The following is a 21,625-nucleotide window of genomic DNA, read 5'->3' as shown; positions in this document are numbered from 1 at the left end:
CTTTTCTTTGAGACAATTGACAGGAGGAAGCACATATTTTTTTTTGGTTTAGCATATTACTTTAAAGACTTTTTACCATATCAATACTTTCTTCTTGTTAATAGTACATAAATTTGTCACTAACATGTATGTGTGAAGCCTGGGAAGAAATACTGATGCAGATGGATTCTCGGCTCACCAAGTTTGTGCAGGTAATACACCTGAAGACCTTACTACACGTTAAAGAACTTATTTTATGAGGTACACGAGAAAAATCAGTCTGATTTGTGAAAGGCTAAGATCAGGATTTCTTTTAAATGCTTGGGTTTGACCTCAGGCTGTTTTCTCTGAGAAAGAGGACTCTGTTCCCATTGGTCCAAATGCCTGGGCGGGGCCAGGGCTGGGAGGTGGGGCGGTGGGTTCAGGCGAATAGGGCGGGTGTTGGAAGAGCAACCGGCTGTTTCCTGGTGACTGATTTAAATGTGGATCTGAGGGAAGCTTAAGGGAAAGAAAGGGGGTCGTGCTTCTGCAATTTTGAATAAGTATGCTTACAATTTAAATCATACACATTTTCTCCATTGTGTTTAGGAGAAGAACACGACCACATCAGTGCAAGACGAGTTCATGCACTTGCTGCTGTGGGGGAAGGCCAGGTAACCCACCCGCGCCAGGAGCTTTAATTTGTATTTCAAGAGTTACTCATTGTAAAAAAATTGTAAATCCTGGTACACAAGGACCAAAAAAACCCATATATTTCTTTCTAGGCTTTTCTGCGCACATGTTTGTTTATGTAATCATGATCATTTTTGTGTATATAATATATAGTACATGTTTTAAATGTATAAAAATTTAAAAGTTTTCATATAGCCAGATTAATCTTTTTCTTTTATAGTGCCTGCCTTAGCATTATCCTTAGTGTTATTCTTTAAAAGACCTTTCCCATCCTAAGATAGTCAAAGATCGATCTGTATTTTCTTCTTAGGTGTGTGTTGTTTTATTTTTATTCCGTTTACACGTCCCAGACGTGACTTATGTGTGGTTATACGCTGTGGAAGACTTAGCTCTCCCCCTAAAAGTTCAGGCCACTGCCCAGTACACTTCCCAAGCATCACGCCCGCCCCTCACTGCTGCCAAAGGCCGTTCCCGCCTGCAGTGCGTCCCAGTGCGAGCTCCACTCTGTCTGGGCTTCGTTCCCCGTGTGGCTCCACAGACTCTTAATTTCCGTCAGGCTACTGCTTTTTGTTTATTTTGTTTAAAAATCTTGTTTGTAATTGGACACTTAAAAGTTTTAAGTGATTTGTTCAGATTTTGACTAGAGAAGACTAAAAATACTCTCTTTGTCATTGTAGTGCTGAGCTGCAGACCCTCTTAATGAACCAGTTAACAGTAAAGGTGTGTGTGGCTAACTAGTCTGTGTTTCAATAGCATGAACACAGTCTTAACGTTTTTAGAATAGCATAGAATATTCTAACTTGCATATTAAGTATGTTTTCTTCCCTCGATTAGGGCTTAAAGAAGCTGGGCCAGTCTATAGAGTCGTCATATTCCAGCATACAGAAACTGGTCATAAGTCACTTACAGAGGTACGAAGGTGACGGACGTGCAGTTTTTGGTATTGCATCTACACGTGCTGGGCGCTGGTCTTCTCTCTGCAGCCTTCTCTTCACCATCTGCCATTCTCTTTCTGAGCCTTTTCTCACTAAAATTACTGCACTGGCATTTGAGGAGAATCTTGGAGGACCCACGATAAAAGGAATAGACCTATAATTCCACTTTACGAACTTGTTTTCTCACCCACCCATGAAGTATATTTTGAATGGGGCACGTTTTTTGAACAGTGAATTTTAGTATGTTTGTATACCATTTTTAAGTTTACAAAGCGTGTTATATACTTTTTTTGCATTTAATACCTTGGAAAGGTGTTGGTTATGATGACCCTCATTTTACGTAAGAAGGACCTGAGGCTCAGAACGGTCACATGACCGGCCCAGTTAGAAAGTCAGAGCCAAGACCTTCTCCCCCACCTTCAAGTCTCCTGCTGTTTCCCTCCCAGCTGCCCCAGTGAAGCCATTGGCCCGTGAACACGCTCAGTGTTTGACTTACATTTTTGACAAAGCTCTTTATGCTGAGTCCCTGAGCCCTTTATCACCTTTTCCTTGGATTTGTGCAGCACCCTTTGGACCCAGTCCACCCTGTACCCCTCAAATGCATTCTCCACAGTGGATCTGATCATGTTACTCTTGCTTAAAAACTTCCAGTGCCTTCTCATTCCCAAGACCTTCCCATGGCCTTTAGCATACCTGCCTCTCTGCTCAGTCACACTGGTGGCCTTCTCAGACTTGATGTTTTTTTCTACCTAATAAATGCCTCTGTGCATCCCACCCACCTTCTGGAGCCCTCCAGCCCTGTTTGTCACTTGCACTCCTCAGCTCTCAGCTCAGATATCACTTGTTCAGAGAGGCCTTCCCTAATCCCCAGAGTAGGTTAGGTTCTTCTGTTAAACCTGCATGCCGTGCCTTCCCTTGAAGGCACTTGTGGCTGGAATGATGCAGTGTCTCTGTGTTACAACGCTCTTCCCTGTTCAACTGTCAGTGCCGCGAGGACCCTTCTACCTTGTTCACCGCTGTGCGCCCAGCATCCAGCACCTCAGTGCCTGACCCAGCGTCAAAGCTCACAGATGTTTGTTGAACGTTACATATGTAGCTCTCCGGAGAACAAGATGAGCACGCAGCGGTCTTAGAAGTGCCAGGACCAGCTCTGGAAGTCATTCGATTCTTACAAAATTTAACCGCGTGGTCATGTACTCCTCTCAGTAGTTGATGACCAAGTGATTCTGCTACAGTTTTTAGATACAATCTTGAAATAATTATTTCTCATAGGAAAAAATTAAAGTCACTTTCAGTTTTTATTTCTGAAAATTTAGGGACGTTCAGGCAAGGTAGTAGCCGCCTGCCAACTTGCTGATGGTAATGGTGCTAATTCATTTCTGCTCCGTTTCGACAGTGGCTCGGAGTCTTTGTTATACCACTTGAGTGAACTGAAAGGGATGGCCTCATGGAAGCAAAAATACGAACCTCTGGGGTTAGATGCTGCAGGGATTGAAGGTAATAATCTCCTTTTTTCAGTCAAGTACATTCAACACACTTTTCTCACTTGACAGTTGACATTCATTGATTTATTTTTAGATGCAATCACTGCTGTGGGCTCGTTCATCCTCAAGGCAAACGAACTTCTTCAGTGAGTATCTGGGACACATGGAGTTACCGACCTGAGAACATGTCCCTTTTTTCACTTACAAATAAGGACCTGGCAATGTCTGTCACGATTTTCCTAAAACAAATTTTAAAGTTGGCATCAAAGTCATACCTTTACATGATTAAAGCCAGCTAATAGCACAGTGGTTTCATAACAAAAAGCCTTTTCCTGTCTCTATCCTTACCCCAAGTACTGCCTCTTAACATTTTAACTCTGTAACTGTTTCTATTTTTAGTTTTTCTGTAATATTCTTGAATTGTATGACTTATACACTTCTTTTACTCATTAGTTTTTGGAAATTATTCTTCTCTATGTTTTCATTGTTCCTAGACTCTGTTTGCTTTTTTTTTTTTTTTTGCACTGTCTTTACCACATTCCTAAGTTTTTTCCCCTGTCTTAAGGGTAGGGTCTTCTCCCTGGGACCCCTGATGCCTCCTCCTTCAGCCGCCCGGCCCTGGCCCCGGCCCCGGCCCCAGCCCCAGCTGGACACTGCGTTCTAGCCCTCCTGCCAGCCACCCCACGGGCCTTTTATTCATTGCTTTCATGGGTTACATCTGGGCTTCCAGGGTTTGCGATGTTTCTTGGTTCATTTAATCCTCCATGCTGGACAGCATCCTCCATTACTCACTCAGAAGCACCTACATGAGGGTAGACCTTCCGTGTCCCTGTGTGTGTGTTCTCCTGCCTTCACATGTGACTGACGGGCTCCAGGGGGAACAGGGTTTCGAAGGGGAGTCATTTTCTCCTAAAACCTGGGAAGCATCGCTCCACCGTGTTCCAGGCTTTTTGCTGCTAACGAAGGTCTGGTGCTTCTGACGGTCATTCCTTTGTAGGGCATTTTTCTCCTCATCTCTAAATCCTTGGAATTTCACAGTAGCACTTTTAGATGTGGGTCTTCCCATTCATTGTGCTGATAGAAAGAAAATGGCCATTTTAACCTGGATTCTATTTTAATATTATGTTGATAATCTCTCTTTTTTACTAGATTTTTGTCCTAGAAATCTACTTAGATAATAGGCTTCTTGGATTCATCTTCTATGGAAAAACAAAGAAGTGAACATTTTTTCGCTCATATTTTTTAGGTTTTTGTCTTTTCTGTTTTTTGAGAAATTTTCTTGACAATTACAAAACACTATCATTTATCAATAAACATTTGCTGAGCACTTGTGTTACAGATACTGTGCTAGATGCTGAGGATGTAGCAGTGAGCAAACTGGTGAAAATTCTCGCCTTCATGAATCTTAAGTTCTGACATGATGAGACAGACAGTAAAGAAATGAATAATTAAAATACCTGGTGTGTGGGTAGCGTCGGGTAGTGGTAAGAAAAACCGAGCAGGGAAGAAGGGCTCCCTAGAAAGGTGATGTTGGGAGAAGGTGGGCGGTGGAGGGGTTGAGCCTGGCTGACATTTGGGGGCTAACGAGACAGCGAGTGTAAAGGCCCTGAGTTCGGAGGTGCCTGCAGTGTTCGAGGGCCCTCAGGAGGCGCCACAGCTGACGTGGGCTGGGCGAGGCCTCGGAGGACGGGCCAGGCCGTGCAGGGTCCGTGGGCAGCTCTGAGGGCTCCGCTTCCCCTCTGGGCACAGTGAGAGGCCCTGAGGGAGTTGCCAGCAGTGGAGTGACAGGATGAGTTACATCTTGAAAAGGTTCCTCTTGTTATTTATTTAGTGTTGTGAATAGATTCTAGGAGGGAGAAATGGGGGCTCAGAACTCGAAGTGGCCAGAACTGGGTATATTTGAAGAGCAGAAGGAATGATTCCAGGTATGATAAAGGAGGCGTGGCAGTTGTGCGTGGAGTTGTGGGAAACTAGGGGTTTAGGCCCCGAGCACCGGGCGGCTGAGTGGAGTCGGCACCTGCTGAAGTGGGGAGGGCTTGGGGAGGGTGTGTAAACACGCATGTGTATTTTGTGTTCCTCGGTTTGGGTTATCTGACCCTTTTTTCGTGATTATGTTCAGGTTATACATCCCAGGCCAGAGTGCTACGTAGTTGGTGGGGTGTCCCCCTCAAGTGACAGATCCAGAGGCAGATGGTCCCTGTCTGCCACTCCTTAGTCATGTCAGCTTTGATCGCCCGGTCAGTGTGTTCAGCACGTTAAACTGGAAGTGTCTGTTAGCTGCACTGGTAGAGCCCTCCGGTGTGCGGTGATGGTGGGAGACTGGCATTCGAGGGAGGGGTCTGGGCTGGAAACGTAAGTTTGGGAGCCGGCAGCACGTGGGTGGTATTTCAGCCGTGAGCCTGGATGAGGTAGGGCGTGTGTCAGAGGAAAGGAGAGAGCTGACGCTGAGTGGTGGGCGTCCCGGCCTGTGGAAGGGGTTGGACGGGGAGCTGGCAGTGGAAACGGGGCAGAAGGACCAGGCCAGTGATGTCCTCCTCAGATCTTTGAGGACATTAACGGAAAGTTTTTGCTGCTCCCCGAGTTATCTTCATTCACTTCCTGGGTCACTTAGTTTGTGTTGGTCTCTTATCGCAAGCTTCCTTCCAGTGCCTGATGCCCAGTGGTTTCCTTGTATTTATTCAGGAGGCAATTGGAAGTTGCTTGGAAGCTCTGGGCTCTGGGCGGCCCGAAGCCAGCACGAGAGCCCGAGTGTGCAGGGCTCTGCTGAGAGCAGGCAGCACCCACACGGGTCTGCCTCGGCTCCTCCCGGTTCTGTTATTCGGAGAACCCTGTGTTTGTTCTCTGTCTGCAAGGTAAAAACCCCTAGGCTTTTGGGGAAAGAGCGCACCAACCACTCTGTGTTAGTTTGTCCTGCTGCGTCCACCCCCACACGTCATTCTGATGACTTCCGTTGAACCTGACATTTCTGAGGACCCGAGCGGTGGGGGCTTCTGCGGGGCGCGTGGCTCCTTGCTGCCCTCTCTGTGTGGCCTGGCACGTGGCTGCCTCTGTTGGGCTTCAGCTGTTACCAGTCCCTCATCAGCTTTAGACATTTCTGAAATGTAATTATTTCCTACCGCCCTCTTTTTCCATGAGTTCGTAACACATGCATGCCTTTCCTCACCAGCTCACCATCATTTGAATGGGATCTGAGGAGGTGGAGGTTGTGGATGTGAGTGCTCAGACACATGAAAGGAAAAGCGACACAGCATTAAGCTTTCAGTATGAATGAAAGGTGTTTTAACTTCTTTCCTCTTTGCCACAATTAGATACATCATTATTTTGCGTTATAGATGGAGAAACTGAGGCGGTGAGAATTTCGATGTTAGCCAGAGGTCACCCGGGATTAGGGTGAAAGTGTTGAAAGGAACTTTTCTTTTTCCTTTTTGCTGCAAGAGAGTCTTGATCATACTGCTTAGTGACATAAGAGATGTGACGGTCTTAAGTCAAGGGTTTTACTGGGTACAGAAGGGTTGATGACAGGGACCCTGCCTCTCCAGTAGTGTAATGAGACCTAATGTTTGGAAGGAGCTTCAGCGTTTAGTAATGGAAAGTGCAGGTGTTATTTAGGCTGAAAGATTTTTTTTTAATAATAACCCATCTCTGTATTCAGAAACAGTTTCATCAACATGAAGAAGACTTCCAGTTTTAACAGTTAATTTGGGGGTTACATTTGTGCTAAGCACGGGAAATTTAATTCTTGTGATCCATTATTGTAAAGGCAAAAAATTAACTCCCAAAAATAATGTTCAGTGATACCAGAGGTGTTGCCATAATACAAATTCACAATAATGATTTTCTGTTGGGGTTGATGTTTTCTTACTGACCAGTGAGTATTTTTTTAAGCAAGGACTAATGATGAAAACTTTTTTCTGGTTTCTTTTATTTGCAAAGTTAGAAAAGGATTTTGTACTTTTACCGAATGTCAGGGAAGACTGTTATAGTTTGTGGCAAGGCTGTTACAACCAGTTATAATTTGAGTTACTTGCGTTATTTTTTTAAAGAACCAGTTTAAAATAAACTTTTGAAAGTTTATTTTTAGGTGTGTGTTTGATTTGTAACATTTGTTCTAAAGGCTTTGATGTCATCCATGTAGGATATAGCAGAACAGTGAAAATACCGTATTCCAAAACTGAAAAATGTTACATGAACCCTATGTAATAATTTAATTTTTAATTTATTTTTATCTTTTTAGAGTTATAGACAGTAGTATGAAAAACTTCAAAGCATTCTTTCGGTGGCTATATGTGGGTAAGTTAAGTAAAGCATTCTTGTTACTGTAAAACTTTAAAAATTGTAGCAATATCAATTTAGAATATTTCACTTACTCTAGTAAATTTCAAATACTCATAGATGCAGCAAGAATAGTATAAATGAACCTCCTTCTACCCTTCACCGTCACCTGTTTTCAGAACATGGCCGTATTTCTCCTGTACACTCGTCCCCCCGCCTCCGCAGATGTAACCTGCAGCAGTGGCTAGACGTCTCTGGCACCCACCAATGATGGACCTCCTTATTACCTTGTACCGTCTCCTTAGGCTGCAGACAGCTTGGAATCCCTGCTCTCTATTAGGCATCGTTAGGGTTAGAATTAATAGAGAAGAAAACAACAAGACACAGCCCTGTCCCCGAGCCACTTAGCTCCTGTTTTTACACTTGAGTCTTCTGTCCCTAGATTTGTGCAGGCTATTATGACAGCCATTGGCCTCAAGTGGCTGCTTAAATTCGTTGAAATGGTACACAATTAGATACCCAGTTCCTTCATCACGCTGGCCCTGATCGAAGTGCTCGGTTGGGCGCACGTGGTCGCCTTGGACGGCACAGAACTAGAGCAGTTCCACCTCCACTTCCATTGGGCAGCAACGCCACAGTGAAGTCGAATGCAGACTCCGTGTGCCTTTTCTGTATGGCCATAGGATCTTTGCATTTGTAGGTAATTAACAGGTGTTTGTTAACTTGATATTGAATATTTAAAAATATTTTACTTATATTTAGAGAAAGGGAAAGGGAGGGAGAAAGAGAGGGAGGGAAGCATCAGTGTGAGAGCGAGACATTGATCAGCTGCTTTTTGTACACACCCCGACCAGGGACCAAACCTGCAAATGCAAGGATGTGCCCTGGCCAGGAGTTGGACTGACAGCCTTTTGCTTTGCGGGATGATGCCCAGCCAAGTGAGCCACACCAGTCAGGGCTTGGTGTGAAATATTTTAACACTCACTTTACAGTATTTGCATATTTTATTTAGGCCCATTTGTACTGTTATTTTTGTGACCTCTCTTAAAATTTTTGAAATAGTTCAGCATACATTTTCCTCCAACATATGTATAATTTAATTGTAAATGGAATTTATCCCGTATTTGTTAAAATTCTAAAGAGTAAAATAGAAACTAAATTACCTGTAATGTGCTAGCATCCTTTAAATGTCCAGATTTTCTATTCTGGAATTCTAAAAACAGACTTCATACTTGTCAGCCTAATATAATCACTTTTGGTAAAATAATGAATCCCGTTTGTAGATGTTGACTTTATAATTCTTAGATTTTTCTCAAAGCCATACCAACACCAGCCAGAGTGGGGAGCCAGAGAGTTTCTGAGGCCAGCCTGTTTAATTGATCAGAGATGCTAATTAGAATGAATTACAGAAACGCTAGAAATAATTTTCTTTTACAGAAGTACTGGTTTGTTTTTACTTATAATTAGTGGAGTAATGTAGGCAGTCTACATTCTTACTGTGCATCCTAATAGGAAGCGGGTTAGCAGAGCAGCGAATTACTGCCCAGGCCTCACCACCAGAGCGGACATGGCAGGAAGCACGTCAGCTGGGCACTGGAGACCCGGTTGCACTCTGGCTCTGCCACTCTCAGCTCTCCACCCTCGGTTTGCTCTGTCGTAAAATGTCATCCTGATGAAGGCAGGGACTTCTGTACTGCTGCATCCCTCACATGCCTGCTATGCTCAGTAATTTTTAGATGAATAAATGAATGAATGAAAATAGATTATGGCTGGTTTTACCAGTAATTTAGAAGTTAAAGCTAATCTGAATTTGCAGAAGCACATCCAACATGCTTTTTCCTGACCAAACACAGGGAGCACATTCCAACACTGTGCAAAAGCACACGCAGCGCCCTTCATGACTCACAGGGATGTAACACAGAAACATGGTATTGGTGAAGACAGCCCTGTGGGAGGACCAAGAGTCAGCCACAGATGCTGGATCAGGGGTCCCCAACCCCCAGGCCGCTGGCCTCGGGCCACAGACTGGTACCGGGCCATGCCTGATAGGAACCGGGCCACATAGCAGGAGGGAAGCTTGAACGTAATGCGCTGGAATCATCCAGAAACCATCCCCACCACCCTGTTCGTGGAAGGATTGTCTTCCACGAAACCAGTCCCTGGTGCCAAAAAGGTTGGGGACTGCTGTGCTAGATTAAAGACTATGTAAATACATGTAAGTGCATATATACCCATATAAATTTTAGTGTAAATATCTTTATGTAGCAAAAAAGCCTAGGGGAAGGAAACACAGCTGCTTGGTATTCTAAGGCTTTTTCAGGGAAGAACTACTTGCAGGTTTTAAGAGAAGAAACATCACCAGGTTGGAGAGTAGAATCCCAGCAAATGTTGTCTTAGCACAAGGCAGCAGTTAGATCTGTTTGTCTGGGGTGGCGTTGGGATGCGTTGGAAAAAATGAAAAATAATTTAAGTCTGTGACCCTTCAGGTTTTAAAAAATTTTTATTAAACTTACTGCAGTGACATTGACTAATGGGACCATGTGAGCTTCAAACGTACAGTTCTGTAACACATAATCTGTACATTGTGTGTTTACCGCCCAAAGCCAAGTCTCCTTCCGTCACCATATCTCACCCTTCAGTCTCCCTTCAGTTTTAGAAGAAAATAAGTTTTCTTGATGAAAAGAAGCTGTTGAAAATTGAAAATTTGGTCCAATGAAGCACATTTAGTCTCGAGAAAACATCTATAATTAACATTACGTTTGCAGTTTCCCTTTAAAAACAGTTCTCAAATTTATATTTTCAGCAATGTTGAGAATGACAGAAGACCACGTGCTTCCTGAGCTGAACAAGGTAGCATGTAACTGCGTTTTCCTAACCTGCCGACTGTGGCCTGGCGGGGCTCAGCTTTGCCGGGCGTCTTGCTGCTCTTGTTATGCAGTTGTTACCAGTTAGTAGGTTGTCGGGCTGTACACAGGAGACAGGTCTTAGTAAGCCTTCTGTTTTCTACGTCCCAGAGCACCTTTATTATGGCTCCTAATTTTATAAATCTTGAGTGCATTTTTATTTTCCTCAGAGACCTGGTGCTTGGATATTCCCACCCGTGTTGATGTCTGTGAGCCCCGTTGCTCGCTGACTGTGAGGATTGTGGCCAGCGGCCACGCAGCCTCTTTGCAGCAGAGCTCACAGAACAGGGCAGAGTTCCCGCTGGGTTCTGGCGGTGCACTCGGGTCCGCCCCTGCCCACCCTGACTCAGGCAGTTTAGGTAATTGTGAGCCTGCAAAAATGGGGCAGCAAAATTGGCTTCGGTGGAGTAAATGAGTGAGGGCTGCCTCTCAGCACAAAGTAGGTTTGTGTGCTGTGGGTGACAGGACTTGGAAACCAGGAAGGTGCACCTTCGTGGTTCTGTGACATCACCTCTACCATCATTTGGGGAGATAAAAGATGCTCATCATTGGGAGGGACCTAATGTGTACTTTGTTAAGGGCTGAAGAACTAAGGTGAGGGGAAGGGAGTGTCATTGCCAGAAGCAGAGGCTGGTGCTGAAGCAAGCAAAGCTGCAAAGAGCAGCCCTTCACTCAGGCTGAGGTTACTTCTCTGGGCTGACAGTCCCCACCCCCCGGAGGAGGGACTCTGCATGCGGCTTAGCACAGGTGTAACATGATAAACACCTGTGCCGTGAGGAGCGCTGTGGCCGTTGGACTCTCAGTGGAAAGTGGGCTGAGATGTTGAGTCACATGCCTCTCAGAACCATGCCATCTGGATTTCTGTTGATAGGCCTTTGAAGGAATTTTGCTTAATTGGCCTGTGGCTTTTGGCAGGTAGTATAAAAGTCACATTTATTATTACATGATATTGCTCTTATTGGGAAGCTTCCTTTTACCTTGATTTGTTTTCTTTTTGTTCCTCTTTTGTTTTTAATAGATGACTCAAAAAGATATCACATTTGTTGCTGAATTTCTTACTGAACATTTCAATGAGGTAGGAAATTGGTATTTCTGTAATGCTGTTTTTTCTTAATAATTGCAATATACCTGTGTAATGATAGTAGCCAGATTTAATGCTTTGTAATTGGAGTCCTTAGCAGTTACGCTTTCTGAACTGGTGAACTAACTAACGGCCATGCTTATTAGGACACAAAGCCCTTACGTTGAACTTTTGTTTGTGTATCTTACAGTCCATAACAGGAAAGAGTAATGGCCACTAACAAAATAAATTTTGGGGTTTAAATATAAGATTTGTGTGTGCATGTATGAGCTGACTTATGAATTGAACTGTATTTATCCTTTCTAGGCTCCAGACCTTTATAATCGGAAAGGAAAATACTTCAATGTTGAAAGAGTTGGTCAGGTATGGGCTTTGGATTTAACTCAGTTATGTTTTTAAATTAAAAAATAATAATTGTAAAACACTAGCAGTGTTAGTCTTTATTACCTACAGTTCATGGAAAGTAATATAAGGCCAGTTACACTTGTCTAGTAGTCCCGCCCTTTTAGTGAATTAGCTAAAAGTAGCAGTTTTTAATCTTTTTGGTCTTAGAATCCTTTTATATTCTTAAAATTATTGAGGACCCTAAAGAGCTCTAATGTGGCTTGTATCTACAGTGGTAAATATTATGTATTAGAAATTAAACACATTAAAATATTTATTAAGTCATTTAAGAGCTATTTTAAGTGGCTATTGTTTTAAAAAATAACAGTTCTAGTACATGCTGGTATGAATAATTTCAATGAGAAGTAATTATATTTCAGAAAATAAAACTTAGTGAAGAGTGGTGTTGTTTTATAATTTTGAAAGTCTTATACCTGGCTTAACAGAAGACAGCTAGATTCTCATATCTTCTGCACTTAATCTGTCATGATACATTGTTCTGGTTAAGGTATATAAAGAAAGTCTGGCCTCGTACAGGCATGTGGTTGGCGAGGGAGAAGTGTTTTAACACGTTGTAGATACCCGGGCATCCTCAACACTGCACCAAGTCCTGACAGGTGAGGGCATCTTAAAGGCTCGTTTCAGTGCGGACTCCAAATTGCATCAGTGGGCTTTTCATACTCCGACACCTTGAAATCCACTCACCGACCTGGCACCTGGATGGGCCCGTTACCCGGGTTTGGCCTGGTAATGCCACGGGCCGGCTACTGGAAAATGCAGCTCACTGAGTGCTGCAGACCTTGAGTGTGCTGCCGACACCTTCCTCCCCAAAGGGTTCGAAAGTTCGAGTCCGCTCCTGCCGTTGCCAGTCCCGTCGGCCCTTTGGTACCGTGAAGCTGTCAAGCACTCGTGGCAGATACAGGTTTTCCAGAATTTTAATTTTTGTATACATGTTTAAATTTTATCATTGGCAACCAATGCTGGTGGTTGTTTTGCTTACAGTGCCACTTACCTTTTTTGTTTTCAAGAAAATATCTGCCAAATGCCCAAGAACAAATAATCAGTTTTTCTGCCAGTCACTCTTTCATGTAAAAATGGGATTCCGTGACCCGCAACACTGCCTGGCTTGAGTCACAACTACATTTTCATAGACGCCTCCCCTCGTGACAACCTTGCGCTTTGGGATGCCGAGTGCTTTATGTGTACTGCCCGGTCTCATCTCACAGAGTGTTAAGAATACTTGTACCCAACGGGTAAGCTCTAGTAAAACGGGTAATTTCAGTGGCATCACCAGAGAGCAGTGAAACTGGGAGTGTGTGGCAGGAGGAGGACAGCGGCGGCTGGTGAGTTTTGGTGCCACTACTGTGACCCTGGTGATGGTGCCAGAGACTCCTACCTGTGCCTTTGACCGTCACTGCAGGTGTCGTCACGGTGCAAAGGGCAGGTGCTGTGGAAGTGGTATTGGCCTCAGGAACCCTGAAACCGTCTGGGGGACTCCCCGGGGGCCCATGGACTACACGTTGAGAATTGCTGCCGTAGAGCGGATGGACAGTTGATTCTGTTCAAATTAACTTATGGATGTGCATGCACAAGCTTAAAACACGCTTCCTGAAAATGATACTGAAAACTCAAATTCAGCTTATGGTCTCTGTATTTACAGCGTTCTAATCCTTTAGTGGTTAGCAGTTTCTTTAGTTGCTTGGCACTTAGCAAATTTTGGTCACCTCACTCAGAGTAACAGCAATGCACTTTCCCAGAGGGGATTGGCTATAAAACCAACTTATTAAATAGAATAATGATAAATATAAACAGTTTTTGAAGCCTGACATCTTTTGTTTCCTGCGTTTGCATTTTCGATCCTGTGTTTCTAGTACTTGAAAGATGAAGATGACGATCTCGTGTCGCCCCCCAACACGGAAGGAAACCAGTGGTATGACTTCCTTCAGAACAGCAGCCACCTTAAAGGTACTTCCCGGGCCACGTAGCTGTCGGCCAGCACTTTTATCTGTCTGAGACCCATGCAGCATCTCACGGTTTTGCTGACCACTCGCTGAATACTTTTCCAAGTGCTTTAGATTTATCTTCTGTATCCATTTCATTTGATTAAAGAAACAGCAAAATAGCAAGTAGTATATAACATCACCATGATCGAAAAACACTGTGATGTTAACTGCAGTGTGGTAAGATTGCTTACTCTTAAGTATTACATTGTTTGTTTTGCACCTTATAAAAAACAGGATGTTGTGAAGAAAACTGAAGGGCCTACCACTCTGAAAAGCCTGTTTGCCAGTTCTAATTTGTTAACTCCTAAAAGCGTAGTGATGGTTTTAGGAGTTAACCAGCTCTGTATAACCGTAGTGATGCATCGGCGTATTCTCCTAAGGTGGTAGCTCTTTCGTTTGCCCATCATGCCTTTCATTTTCTAGGATCGTGAAATGTTGAAGTGGTACAACTTTACCTGTCCAGCATTATTAGAGATGCAACACAAAATCGCAACCATTGAGTATGTCAGAACTTCACCACTTTGGATGAGAGTGTTTGCTTTCTTAAAGAGTAAATCTGGCCACAGTTTAGCTGTTGCTTAGGATCCTTAGGGTAAGAGCCACGCGTGTGTATTGTCCCCTTCAGTCCTCACAAGCAGCTGTGGGAAGGGACTTCCCATCCTCGTTTTAGTAATGAGGACACCGAAGGTTGGAGAGGACGCGGGCTCACACAGTCCACAGTGACAGATGCAGCCAGGATTCGGCCGGGCACAGAGGCTGAGCCTCCGCTGGACTCTGGTAGTGTCTGCCACCGTGACCTGGCGGCGGTTATCCAAATGCCTGAAGGTGGGACTGAAGGGAAGGGATTCTCCAAGGCCCAGGACTTTGCTTGTTGCTCTTTCATTTTAACCCTACAAGTCCAAATTGTTTTTTAGGGCGGCACATACAGGGTGGGACAAAAGTAGTTCACAGTTGTTCACAGGGAAAATAATGCCGTAACTAATAAATAATATAAGAATAAAGTCTGTTTTGCATGCTCACAACTGTAAACCTACTTTTTCCTCACCCTGTATTTTGTGTTGCTTGAGAGTCTTGAGATCAGCAGAGAGGTGTGTTAATGTGAGTTAGCTATTGGATGGAGGGAGAGTAAAAGCTGACTCAGCTCATGTACTCTTCCTATTCAGGACACTCAGGGAGTAAGGGAGGTGCCTGAGGAGGGCCGATGGCTGTCTGCCAGGAGTGGCGGCTTGGGACCATGTCACTACAGTGGGCCAGTAGCGGTCCTGGGGACTTTGCTGGGCTAAAAAGAGAAAGAGGTCCTGCACCCCTGCTCCCCCACATCTTCTGTGGCTGAATAGAAAAGCCTAATCTTAGCCACAGGCTTCAAGTCAATCAAAGATGCACTTCAGATCTCTTAAATGCTTAAGGTTTTGCTAGCATGTGAGTTCAGACAAGCTCACTAATCTTCCAGCTTCTTAAGTCTAGGATGAAGCAATACCAGCTGTCATAATGGAACTAGTAAGAAAACTTTAGCCCTGGCTGGTGTGGCTCAGTGGGCTGAACACCATGCTGCAAACCAGATGGTCACTGGTTCCATTCCCAGTTGGGGCACATGCCTGGGTTGTAGGCCAGGTCCCCAGTGGGGGGCGTGTGAGAGGCAATCACACATTGATATTTCTCTCCCTCTCTTCCTCCCTTCCTCCCTTCCCTTCTCTCTAAAAATAAATAAATAAATCTTTTTTTAAAAGAACTTTAAACTTTTAACACTTTATAAAAATCAGGGGCTAAACACTCAGGCGTGTGCTTTGTCAGGGTACGTAGGAGAGTCCGTGTTGTGAGGGGCCTATGTCGGTGCTCTGGAAGCTCACACTGCTGCTTTGCAGAGTCTGGCTGAGGGCCTCGCCCCTCCGTGCCCCGGTTTTCTCATCTGAAAATGAGGATGGTAGTAGCGCCCCCCTCGAACAGCTGTCATGAAGACTGAGTAATCTGGACAAAGTACTTAGAGTAGTGCCTGGCACATGGCACGTAAGCAGTCATTGTACTACCAGCTGAGCTGTTTTCACTCAGAACACATCTGACACCGCAGTTAGAGGGTTTTGTCCCTCACGACGCCAGTTCTGATGCCAAGTGGCTGTCCTACAGTTTAATTCTCACACTAACTACTTGAGTTAGCACCAACTCCACAGGCCTAACGGGTCAGTCCCACAAGACTGCCCCCTCTTCAGACTGTGCTTACAAGTGTACTTGCCCAGGTTACCCCCATTTCTGCCTCACAACTCCCCGCCTTCAGCTTTCATAATTTGCTCGAATGGCTGGTGAGATTCAAACATACCCTTAGGTTTACTGGTTTACTATAAAGGACACCACTAAGGAACAGCCCAGTGGAGATGATGCACAGGGCCCAACATGGGGAGGATGTGGGCCCCTCCCCACTGCACCCCCTCCCAGAGCCTCTGCACCCTGCTGTTTGGGGGATGCTGTGGGGTTTTCATTATGCAGATGTGATCGAGTAAGCCATTGACTATTGGTGGTTGAACTTGACTCCAGCTCCTCACCTCCCCCGATGCTGGGGGGGATGGGGCTGAAAGTTCCAAGCTTCTATTGTGGGCTTGGACTTCATGGCGCCCAGCCCCGTACTGACACTAGCTGGAGTGTGGCAGGTGGGCCCCCTCGGAACAACAGAGGCTCCTGTCACGGGGTTTCGGGAGCTCTGTGTGGATGAAGAAAGGAGGAGGCCCCAGTCATTGCGGTTGTCGGTGAGGCCGTGTGGAGGTACCGCGAGTGGCCAGGGAGAATTCCACCGCCAGTCAGATAAGCTGGCTGGGCGGGAGGCCTCTTGTAGGAGAACGTATTCTTCTGATCATCTGGTTGACGGTAACTTGTTTGTTCTGTTTTTGTTTGAACCAGAAAGTCCTTTGCTGTTTCCTTATTATCCCCGAAAGTCACTGCATTTTGTGAAAAGGCGGATGGAGAGCATCATTGACCAGTGTTTACAGAAGCCCGCGGTGAGTTCGAATGCATCCCTCCGTGTGGGAGCAGCAGCGCCTGCAGTGGGCGGCTCCTTTGCGTGCGTGGTCCCGTCGTGTAGATGAACCAGGTGAACGTGCTGGTGTCCAACCGTTTTTGACTAGCACAGCTGGCAGTTTTACACGGTCCACCCTCATATGTCCTCTTACTACATAAATTAAAAAATCAAAAGATTATTGAAGGTGTTGGCACCTTTAGTATTTGTTCCGAGAACAAACTTACTGTAACGTTCTCAGTCACAGAGCTGGCGTAGCTCCTGTTCGCTACTAAGGAAGGATGGCGGGTGCTCTGAGACCGGAGGAGGTGGTTCTTACCCTGCCGTGTGCTTACCTTCTCAGCTTAGAGCTGTCTCTCTCTTTTCCTTACTGTTACAACTGTCGTTCAAGTTTCTTGTGCGAGCCCTGGCCGGTGTGGCTCATTTGGGTGGAGCATTGTCCTGTAACCGAAAGGCTGTGGGTTCGATTCCTGGTTAGGCACATATCCAGGTTGCAGGTTCCGTCCTGGTCCGGGTGCCTGTGATCCCCAATATGAGTGTGTACGGGAGGCAGTCAGTCAGTGCTTCTCTGTCACGGCAGGGTTTCTCTTTCTCTCTTCCTTTCTCTCCAAAAGCCACGGAAAAATGTCCTCAGGTGAGGGTTAAAACCAAAAACAAGCTTCTTGTGTGATAGGTTTGATGATGTAGATGATTTTTTACTAGACTTAACCAGGAACGGTGACTTACTTTCTGTAGAGTATTCATCTGTGTATATGTAAGTGCTCTAGTAATATCTTTAATCTTACTTTGTTTAGGATGTAATTGGAAAATCAATGAATCAAGCGATCTGTATTCCATTATATAAAGATACGAGAAGGTAATTGTGTTTGCCTTTTGGGTGGTATAATTCAGCCGTCAGTTCGAAGTTTTCTTAAACTTTTTCCTTTTCTTTCAGTGAGGACTCCGCACGTAGACTGTATAAATTCCCTTTCCTGTAAGTGTGTTCTTCCCCGAAGTGTGTAACCGCACAGCTTTGTTCTCTTTGTCCTGGGCATCAACAGCTACACGTCATGCTTGACTTTAATTTTCTTTTCCTCAGGTGGAATAACAAGACTTCAAATCTGCATTATCTTCTTTTTACTATTTTAGAAGATTCACTTTATAAAATGTGCATCTTAAGGAGACATACTGATATTTCCCAGTAAGTATTAGTCCAAAGTGTGGGTCAGAAGGGATAAGATTTACTCTCAGCAATGCAACATACAGCGTCTCCTCCCTATGTCTCAGCTTCTGGTTAAACTGAGAGTCTCTTGTCACTGAACTGTTCTTGTCTTGGTTTTCACGTCATTAAGATGATGGTGCCCAGTTAGGAGGCTACATGATATCTTCTGATTTCAAGACTATCTAATGTTGTACTGGTATGTAGCAGTCACACGTAGGGTTTTTTTAGGCTTAGGAAAAATCAAGAGTGGGAGCTCAGGATTGTATGTCATGAGTTTGTGGAAGTTCAAAACTGCAGTTTGGGTTCCTTGTAGAAAGAACTTTCACCGCAGTTTAGGTGAGTCTTTCATTAACAAGGGGCCTCACCTGTGTAAACTTGTTTTTGGGATCCAAAGTAAAAGTTCTGAAAGGAAAGTCATACTCAGAATGCCATCAGTATCTTAAATGGTTTTAAATCTGAATTTCAAGGACATTTTCTGAGGCCAAGGTACAGTCAAAGCAAAATAATTTGGTTGTTCCAGGCGTCCTTAATTTATAAGGTGTCTAGTTACTTCAGTCACTGTAAGACTGTAAACCAAGTTGTAATTTTGGATTAGGTTTGTCTGTCTAGGTGTTTAAATCAGTTACCAGTGTTCTTGGGTGAGCGTCGTGGTGTTTGGGGCTGGGATTTGGTGGTGCGGTGAACGTCCTAGCGCTGGCGGTCGTGTTGTCAAGCATTCAGATTACTGGCTATCCAGGCTGCTCCACAGAGTCTCTTTTTTCTCTTTCTTCAAGATCTGTAAGTAGTGGACTAATTGCTGTTAAATTTGGGAGCTTCACATATGCCACGACTGAGAAAGTGAGAAGAAGGTAATCCTTGAGTTTTGTTTGGAGTGTATGTATATGTGTGTATATGTGTGTATGTGTACGTATATGTGTATGCATGACGATACAGATTACAGGAACACGGCTGGACTCAGTTAGTGATAGGAACTTACAAGGCCTTCCACTTGCAACACAGAGGGCAGGAGTGCTCACACACCATGCACTTACAGAATGAGTTGAACAGGACCTTACCACCCAGCAGCAGGAGTTTATGTACGAGGTTTCCCGGAATGGCCTCTGAGTTCCCGGTGTGTTAATAAGAAAGTGAGTGGTCCCAGGGGCTGAGGGCTGAGGTTCTTGTGAGCAACAGCCCTGGGAGGCGGTGGCGCTCCTGGAGCCGTGGGGTTTTCAGGGTGTGAAAGGGCAGCGGCACCTGCATTGTCCCTGAGCCTTTGCGGAGGACAGGAGTGACACCACCGTGGGCTGCTCTTTTTCTCCTTTACAAAAAAGTATTTTGTAGTAATGTCTTCAAAGTTGTTATATCTTTGTATGTAAATTTTACTGTTACTTTCAGTCTTGTTAACTCAAAAATTACATACATAAGGTATAATTCGTGGAATGTCCATGGGCTCAAGGCGTGACTGTTGACACTTTGAGCAGCCTTACAGATGTTTTCTTTTTTCATGTTTGCCTATTTTTAGGGCCTAGTTATATTTGGGAATAATTAGTTCATCGGGTCACTGATTTTAATAACTATAGAAATGATCCCTGAAAATATGTAGTTTTTCAGGTACCCAATTTAGTGCAGACTAATGATATTTTTTAAATGTTATTGCATAGAATGTCACTTGATTTTTTTTTTATCATTTTTTCCGCTTGGTACAAGTATGTTACACGTACAGTCTTGTCTCCGGAGTTACACCCGTCCTTCACGTAACAAAGCCTGTTTCGATTGCAGCACCTACAGTTGCCTGGACGCACAGTTCTATGATGACGAAACGGTAACGGTGGTCCTTCGGGACACCGTGGGGCGTGAAGGGAGGGACCGGCTCCTGGTGCAGTTGCCGCTGTCCTCCGTGTACGACCGTGAAGACTGTGCAGAGTACCAGTTCGCGGGGACTTACTCCACAAGGTAACTAGCTTGCCAGTGCATGTTTCTGGTGTAGTAGCTAAAATGTTTTTTAACATATGCTGTACATTCTAGTTCTTCAGGTATGCTAGCTAATAGTTAGGGATAATTGTAAAGTCATTTGAGCAGAAATACTATTTTTTATTAAAAAAACTACTGGCTTCAACAGCTCTTTTGGTCCTTTGCTTTACAAGTAAATGAGTATTTGCTAGAACAAGGTTGGGAATTATTTGGAGTGGAGCATGGGACTTCGTTAGTTCTTTTTCCATGAGTAGAGTTAAGCCCAGTTTGTAGCAGAATTAATTGTTTTAGGTCACCGTTAGTGTTGCCCCCCATAATTAGGGCCTCATTAGCCGAGTGGAGGGCATGTGGCCGTTGCTAAGAGAGGGGAGAGGGCTTCAGTTGACCGAGATTTAGTGAGCAGCTCCCTTCTCTGATTTAAAAATGTGACTGCTGTCTTTGAAAGGGAAGTGAAAAGACCCACTAAGATGATATTCTGCCTATTTGTGATTGTAGTATTTTCATAGAATATAGTACAACACCTTTTTTATATAGTGGCCGATAGGATTATAGTGGAAGTGGGAATATTGTTAAAAATCGAACTCATGGTTCACTGGTGCCACCCCTAGTAAACCAGGGAGAAGAAGCCCCTTTTCACTCCTGGACTGGTTTCCCCTCCAGGCTGGATGAGCAGTGTGCTGCCATCCCCTCGCGGACCATGCATTTCGAGAAGCACTGGAGACTGCTGGAGAGCATGAAAGCCCAGTATGTGGCCGGGAATGGCTTTCGCAAAGTGTCCTGTGTGGTAAGCCTCTCCTCGCTGTTGGCTGAGAGTTGCAGGAGGAAGTGACTCTGGCTCTGTGAGGTCCTTGCTGTGCAAACATTTTGTGATGAATTGCTTTTATTGATTGCGAGCTTGTCCGTCACCTTAGCTATTTAGTTCTCTTGTTCTGAGAAAGCTTCCTAAGTAGTTAATAACAGTTTTAGATTTTGATTATGAAATTTAGATTTTGATGTTGTATGTGGAGATCCTTTCTTCAAAGTGAAGGCTTCAGTTTAGTGATTTTGTTGTAAATTCATGGGAAATAATTTTCCCACAAAACCATTCTTTGTTTGAACTTCAGACTTCTGATTCCTTATATGTAATGTATTAGCTAAACCATTAAATTTAAACATTCTGTATTTGCCCTTTCTTTCCTTTAGTTAAGCTCAAACCTCCGTCACGTGAGAGTGTTTGAAATGGACATAGACGACGAGTGGGAGCTGGACGAGTCCTCCGACGAGGACGAGGAGGCCACCGCCAAGCCCGTGAAGATAAAGGAGGAGGTGCTGTCCGAGTCGGAGGCCGAGGCCCCGCGCGCCGGCGCCGCCGACCTGGCCCCGGAGACGGTCATCAAAGTGGAGAAGCTGGACCCTGAGCTGGACCCCTAGTCTGGGTGTCACTGCGTTGTGTGTCCTCATTTTGTCAGAGAGGACACAGGTGGTGGCTGAAGTGTCCGGAACCGTTTTTAGTTCCCTCTTTGTAACAGAAATAAAGAGTAAATTTTGTTCTCATTCTGTTTCATCTTCCTTTACTGGAATAGTCACCGTGATAAACTTTCTTTTTGCCGAAATTCCTTTGTACATATCACTGTGTGTAGTACTCGTGTTTAAAGAAAGCTTAAATTGTGAAGAAAAAGATAGGTATGAGGAATCATTTCTGTGTCAGGAAAAAATTATGTTTAAATAGTCATTCAGTGGACGTTCTGATGAACCTGCTGTTTTTGAAATGTAGACAA

The 21,625-nt window shown here is 44.5% G+C and overlaps 1 protein-coding gene across 1 annotated transcript in view; it reads left to right on the top strand.

Moving 5' to 3' along the window:
• ANAPC4 (anaphase promoting complex subunit 4) overlaps window positions 1-21,401 on the top strand; it is a 33,143-nt gene extending 11,742 nt beyond the window's left edge. Inside the window, exons 11-29 of the mRNA XM_053672425.1 lie at window positions 105-191; window positions 568-632; window positions 1,329-1,371; window positions 1,486-1,562; window positions 2,983-3,083; window positions 3,165-3,216; window positions 7,305-7,360; window positions 10,146-10,192; window positions 11,264-11,320; window positions 11,633-11,689; window positions 13,582-13,675; window positions 16,600-16,697; window positions 17,509-17,570; window positions 17,649-17,687; window positions 17,793-17,894; window positions 18,689-18,763; window positions 19,677-19,850; window positions 20,529-20,652; window positions 21,051-21,401. Coding sequence (XP_053528400.1) covers window positions 105-191; window positions 568-632; window positions 1,329-1,371; window positions 1,486-1,562; window positions 2,983-3,083; window positions 3,165-3,216; window positions 7,305-7,360; window positions 10,146-10,192; window positions 11,264-11,320; window positions 11,633-11,689; window positions 13,582-13,675; window positions 16,600-16,697; window positions 17,509-17,570; window positions 17,649-17,687; window positions 17,793-17,894; window positions 18,689-18,763; window positions 19,677-19,850; window positions 20,529-20,652; window positions 21,051-21,278 — 1,638 coding nt within the window. The 3' untranslated portion in view covers window positions 21,279-21,401. The remainder of the gene's footprint in view (window positions 1-104; window positions 192-567; window positions 633-1,328; window positions 1,372-1,485; window positions 1,563-2,982; window positions 3,084-3,164; window positions 3,217-7,304; window positions 7,361-10,145; window positions 10,193-11,263; window positions 11,321-11,632; window positions 11,690-13,581; window positions 13,676-16,599; window positions 16,698-17,508; window positions 17,571-17,648; window positions 17,688-17,792; window positions 17,895-18,688; window positions 18,764-19,676; window positions 19,851-20,528; window positions 20,653-21,050) is intronic.
• Window positions 21,402-21,625: the final 224 nt, after the last annotated feature.

The sequence above is a fragment of the Artibeus jamaicensis genome, unplaced genomic scaffold (assembly GCF_021234435.1).
Source record: "Artibeus jamaicensis isolate MK-2021 breed Jamaican fruit bat unplaced genomic scaffold, CSHL_Jam_final contig_76, whole genome shotgun sequence".
In the NCBI taxonomy this organism is placed as follows: domain Eukaryota; kingdom Metazoa; phylum Chordata; class Mammalia; order Chiroptera; family Phyllostomidae; genus Artibeus; species Artibeus jamaicensis.
This window is presented reverse-complemented; position numbering and strand designations above follow the sequence as displayed.